Source organism: Macaca fascicularis, chromosome 17, assembly GCF_037993035.2.
Source record: "Macaca fascicularis isolate 582-1 chromosome 17, T2T-MFA8v1.1".
Lineage (NCBI taxonomy): Eukaryota > Metazoa > Chordata > Mammalia > Primates > Cercopithecidae > Macaca > Macaca fascicularis.
Genome location: NC_088391.1, coordinates 70,609,304 through 70,615,303, shown reverse-complemented (window position 1 = coordinate 70,615,303; position 6,000 = coordinate 70,609,304). Strand labels below are relative to the sequence as shown.

The 6,000-nt window shown below is 29.6% G+C and overlaps 1 protein-coding gene across 2 annotated transcripts in view; it reads right to left on the bottom strand.

Moving 5' to 3' along the window:
* Positions 1-738: 738 nt before the first annotated feature.
* Positions 739-6,000, bottom strand: part of NDFIP2 (Nedd4 family interacting protein 2) — a 70,619-nt gene continuing 65,357 nt past the window's right edge. For both annotated transcript variants that reach the window (XR_006693513.3, XM_005586071.5), the window contains 2 exons: positions 5,490-5,595; positions 739-4,091 (listed from right to left, as the gene is read on the bottom strand). Coding sequence is in view for 1 of the 2 variants with exons in the window: in XM_005586071.5 (XP_005586128.2) it covers positions 5,492-5,595 (104 nt within the window). In the remaining variant the exon portion in view is untranslated. The remainder of the gene's footprint in view (positions 4,092-5,489; positions 5,596-6,000) is intronic.

Below are 6,000 nucleotides of genomic sequence, written 5' to 3'. Positions count from 1 at the left end.
TAACTTTTGCTTTAATTCCACTTGCAGGAGACAAGACATAAGGAGCAAATATGAATTTAATTAGGGAGTAGTAAAGTGGTTCTTTGCAAGATTGAAGAGAGAGAAAACCTCTAAGATTCTGTGAACTGGAAGTATTGCTTTGGTGTGCTATAACCTCTGCTGTTAAAGGAGTAATACCCCATATATTCTCTATTTAGGTGCTGAATTTTTTTTTTTTTAAATAACAGTTTCTAATAAAACAAGGAGAATTTTTTTTAAAGCACAACTCAATCTCTCAAAACAAAAATAATGAAATATAAGCTCAAAACATTAAAAAAAAGCAGCACATACTCTGAGCTTAAAGTAAACTTTAAAAACATGTTTTTAAAAGTATGAAATGAGTTTTCTATTTTTCTTATTTACTTGCTGGAAATTTTTGCATGTTAGGTATTATGTCCCCAATAAGAATTCACACCCATAAGCAGGTCCGACCTACGTGACCAATGATACTTTACAAAGTAGAAATGAACAAATTATTTTCAAAAAGCTGGTATTTTGTGTTTATTAAAATTAAACCACAATTTATCTCCTGACATACAAATAACTGAGAAGTTAAAAGATGTTTAAACTCCAACCTAATTTCACAAGTGTTGTTTCCATCTCCAATCTTGAAAGGTTTGTCACATAAACAGTTTAGTGAGGCCAAAGTGGTGATAAGAAGTGAATCTTAAACTGATTTTGAAAAGGATGCATCACAGGTTCACACTTCCACATCTATACAACTTTATTAACAAGTAAAATACATGCCAGCATGTTTTATATATGGGCAAGGACATTCCTATGATAATGAATGGCACATTATCATCTAACAATTGACCTTTATCAAATATATGTTAATATTTCATATGACTATTTGAAGAATTAAACAACTAATAAATGCTAAAATAACATTTAACAGCAGTTAAAAATATAAAAGCCATTCAGTTTAATATTTACCATAAGCTGGATTCAAATACAACTATTAAAAAAAATACTATTCCTCTTCTACAGGCCAAATGGTTCATTAGAAAACACTGTGGCAATAACAACTGGCTCCTACCCTTACCCCAGTTCCATCCCTCAAAGGGCAGTGGAGCTAAGGTAGTTGCTTCTTGGTGCGGTCTACAATTATACACAGGACGATCATATAACTTATCCTCCAAATTAGAACACTTTCGAGTACGACGAGGCACTATTAAGCTAAGAAAACAGGAATAACCAGGACAGTTTTGAGCAAACTAAGGATATATATTACCTTAGTTAAGTACGGTGTCACATTCACTATCATTACCTTATGCACTTCTGGAAATAGTGCATACTAGATGAAAAAAATTATATTAAATGAAGGAACTCTGAATTTTTCTCCAACTGGATATCTGGAACTCCACTTTTCCTGTTAGGAGAGATTTTACTGGAAATAATATTGTTTTAGCAGGTAAAAATATGTGAACAACTTCAAAGGCATGTCTAAAATGAAATATATCTTACAGACTTAAAATAATAGGCTAAAGTTTAGTATTTTTTTCTATTAAGCAGAGATTTTCATTTTAATCAAATGTAATGGGATTTCTATTTTAATCTAAGTTCCTAAAATCTATCCTGCATACACCATATGGAAAAGTGTATTTTTGCCTTAAAATTCAGTTTATTGCATAAATACATGAAAATGGATTATCCTAGCCATGACCAGCTTATTAATTTACAATAGAATTTGAAAAATTTTTGTATTAACTTCCAATCCCCAGTTCACACTCAAAAATGTTTAGATACCCTAACAAGAGTTCTGATTTTTCAATCTTTAAGGCAGAGTGTAAAGATGATCAAGTGTCCCCAAAACACAACAGCAGCTGTTCAAGGTCACAGGAAATGAAGTATGCAGGATTTGATATATCTGAAGGGAACATTAAGTTCTTGAAAATAACATTCTGATTCCCTTGCTTACGTGATGAGATTTAAGGCTACCATTGAATTATGCCAATTATAGAGGATTAAGTCATATGTATACTTGAACCTTATAGATTTGGGGGGAAAAAGTCAAAACAAAAAGTGAAGTTTTGATGCTGGATCAAAAGTAACATATCCATATTCAGAAAACAAGCACATATACCATAAAAGCTAAAATGAAATTCTAGTAAGTCGATGTTTGACAGCTAAGCTTCCTAGTAATTATTTAATTACCATGTAGCAAAGCTTTAATTTAATTTAAAAATTATTGAAAGAATAAAGTACAGGTCTATAAGAAATTAATACGAAAGAGATACAGCATGAGTTTGAATATGTTATTAGTACAGTTTAATTTTAATTAATTTCCAAATTAGGCAACTAAACCAAGTATTTTTTCTTTACCCCATGCTATTGTCTTACTTCAAGGGTTGTAACACAGGTACTTTAATACAACAATAAAAATTTTAATACAACAATAAAAATTCTATGCAGGAAAGTAAACTGAATGAGACAAAACAAAAAATAGGCTATATTAGCAAAACTAAACTATGTTTTATTTATCAAAGACAATGAAACAATCAGAAAATACAGAGAAATACAGAAGGGGTTATAAAGCATAATAAATTTTATTTTTTGGAAATGGAAAAATGTCCCTGAATAGTTAGATGTACCTTTTAGTAGTAATGTCTAATAATAAATAAGAAATCAATTTTATACGTTCCATATAGCTGTATTAAATAATTTTTAAGTTTAAAAGATAAAATACCATCATTTTAAATGTTGGTATTCAAAACCAAAGATATAACCGAAAGGAAAAACAGATGAGACATAAAATGATTTGCAAGATGGGAAATATAGTAGTTTATGAATGTAAATTAACTTCCAGTTGTAATAACGGTTACATACTCTCACTACACACACAGACCCCACAGTCCTATATGCCACAAACACATTTCCATAACTTGAAAATGAGTGTTTTGCATATCTCAGTTCAGGATATGTTTTTTACAAGTTAATCCTAAAGTCATAAAGCAAGAAGCTATTAATAGTACAAGATTTTATTTGCTAAGCTTTACAAATTAAACTCTAAAAAAATTATTACAATGATACTGACAGATATTTTATTGGCTTTTTAAAAGACAAACACAAATGAGAATTATCTTATTTAGAAAATTAACTTTCAAAATTATCTTAAATGAAATAAATATAATATCTAATACAATCTCTTCCTGCAAGAATCTCCAAGACGGGCAATCCTAAAAACCCAGCTTCTCATCTGAAAATCCCTAAGACTAGTATGTCCCTTAAAAAAATTTTTTTTTATCTTATAAAGGACATTTGGTATTCCCACATTTTCTTAAAATTTGTCCTAAAACAAATTCTATCTTTAACACTCAGGTTTCTAAATATATATATGTGTGTGTGTGTGTGTGTGTGTGTATATATATATATGTATACATATACATATATATATTTAGTTCACTTAATTTAAAATTAATGGAAGCTATCTGGACACAATTTCTAAGAAAACATTGCAGAAAGTAAGTTATGCATGGTTATTTACAGGAAGAGTTTTCCTAAATAATAATGTAAATGTCATGTTCAAAAATCTGACAAATCCTTTCTAATATCAGCACTGCAGGTTTCAATAAACCTTATGTAACAAAAGATGTTTCATGTGTAGAATTACCAGATGAGTCTAAGAGCCAGAAACTAAATCATTAGACATGGTTAATAATTTCATTTTTATTATACTAAATGTCAGGTCAGAAGTCAATGGCATTTACAAGCTGGAAGACTGTTTATCCACTCAACTCTTTCAATTATATCAAACACTGATTAACCAAATGTGACTGGACTTAACTGCTACAACTTTACGGTTTCTATCAAGTATACGCAAATCTCTCAAATGGGCACATATGCGTATGTGCAAAACAAATGAAATACAGATACTTAAAGAATGAACAGAAATGGCTTGTAAGCATAAACCACCCTGCCATTCAATTTTGAAGCTCCATCTTTTCTTCACTAGTCTTCTGTTATTAGTAGTCTTCTATTAAAGTTGTAGGTTTACAGATGATCCAGAAATTTCACATTGGTATAAGAAAGGAATGTCAGGTTGATGCAGTCTGGAGACAAAGAAGGAATTAGTCTTAAAATGTATTAAGTTGTCTTTATCTAAATCACAGTATAATACAACACATTTTATAGAAGAATTATATCAAGTATATAATATTCTTTTGATAAAGTCTATAAATCAGAATATATTCTAAAGTGTAAGGCTTCTATAGCAGACTTTCATCTAGAAAATATTTGCATTGTATTTTACACTCTTTTAAATGCACAGAAGATAACCACACAAATTAGTAAAATAGCAAAATTACTTTGCCTTTTAATCTTATTATTAATACTGACAAATTCTTAATGCCACTGTTTGCGAAGATATTTTGCTTGTTAAAATAAAGCGACAGCGACTTCTTTGGGAGTGGTTGGGGGAGACTTTAATAGAACACTTAAAATGATACTTAAACATGATCTAGAAATACAAGTGTATTCACAGTACTCTAGCAGAAATAAGTAAATTATATAAGCTTATGTATAACTTACATAAATGATAAATAAAATGTAAGCAACCAAATCACAAAGCATAAAATTTATTTGAAAAAAGAATACTTAGTAAACTTGAAACACTTTGTTCCTTATAGTCCTACATTCAGAAGTTAAGCACTAGTAGACATTTTGGTTATGGAGTTCAAATGCTTTATCAATTTACATTATTTATAGGCATAAAGTATATGGTACTTGCTTTAAAAAATAGAATAGGGAGTAGGAAGTCACTTTATGTGAAGATACTCCCGCTGCACAATAAATAAATACTATTACTATATCCACGGCCTCCAGAAATTCACTGGATAACTAGTAAGACAACGTCTACTCATTTCTTCATATTCCTACTTATTCAAGTTGTAGCCTTCATAGTTGACAAAAACCAGCACACATTAAGAAAACAATAACAGAACTATTTTCTTCACATGACTTTTATTCCTTGATCCAGACTGTTAAAAGGACTGCAAGACAAATTGTTTTTCAATCACAGATTTTTTTTTCCACCAGATATCTATGCGAATTTCACATTGTTTTATACAAAAATGCCCATTCCTTCAGTCTAAGTACTATGTCATAGTTTGTTGTTTTTCAAGCTTTCAAATTTCGTGCTGGTGGTTACTTCATATACATTCTATGGTTAATCTTTAAAGAGAAGTTTTAAAAGTCTGATTTAAAATTTCAGTTTACTCGTTATGTATTTTAAAAACTAAAATTTATGAAATTCAATTTTAAAAATCTAAGAGTTATCTAAAAAGGTCTATGACTTATTAAATTTCAATAAGCTAACCATTAGCAGTATTAAAAAATATTAAATATGCTAACAGTAAAAATCATGAATACTCATTAGGCATTTAACATGTATCTGGTAAATTTGAATACATAAAGGAAATAGGCAGAGTTCACAGATTAATATTTCTTACCTCTATAATAAGAAGAAATACCTTGTTCTATGAGCAGCTGCCATACTTTCAGACATGTTTCTGACTTTTAGATAATTAACAAATCCTCTGAAGAAAAGGAGCAGACCTGAGAAAATTGAAATAATATGGATATATATGTTTTTATACAGAAAGGGGCAAGATAAATTTAAAGTAGACGATTATGAACAAGATCCTCTTGGCTTAAGGAATTTTATTTGCAGACTTCCATTCATTTCTGTAATATATTTTACACTATAAGGATAAACTCTGTCACAAGGAAATACAATTTTTCAATTTGTTAAGCCTAGATGTACCAAAATTAAAGCAAATCTAGTTATAAAAATCCAGAATTACATAAAAACATACATTTAAGTAATTTCCTTAAATAGCAAAGTTACCTGATGCACTTAAACTGATTCAACTCATAAAACTCCCATTGAGCCCATGGGTTCAATCTTTTCAATTAATGTAACTACTGAGTGAACTAAGACATAGTTATTTATATGAAGTA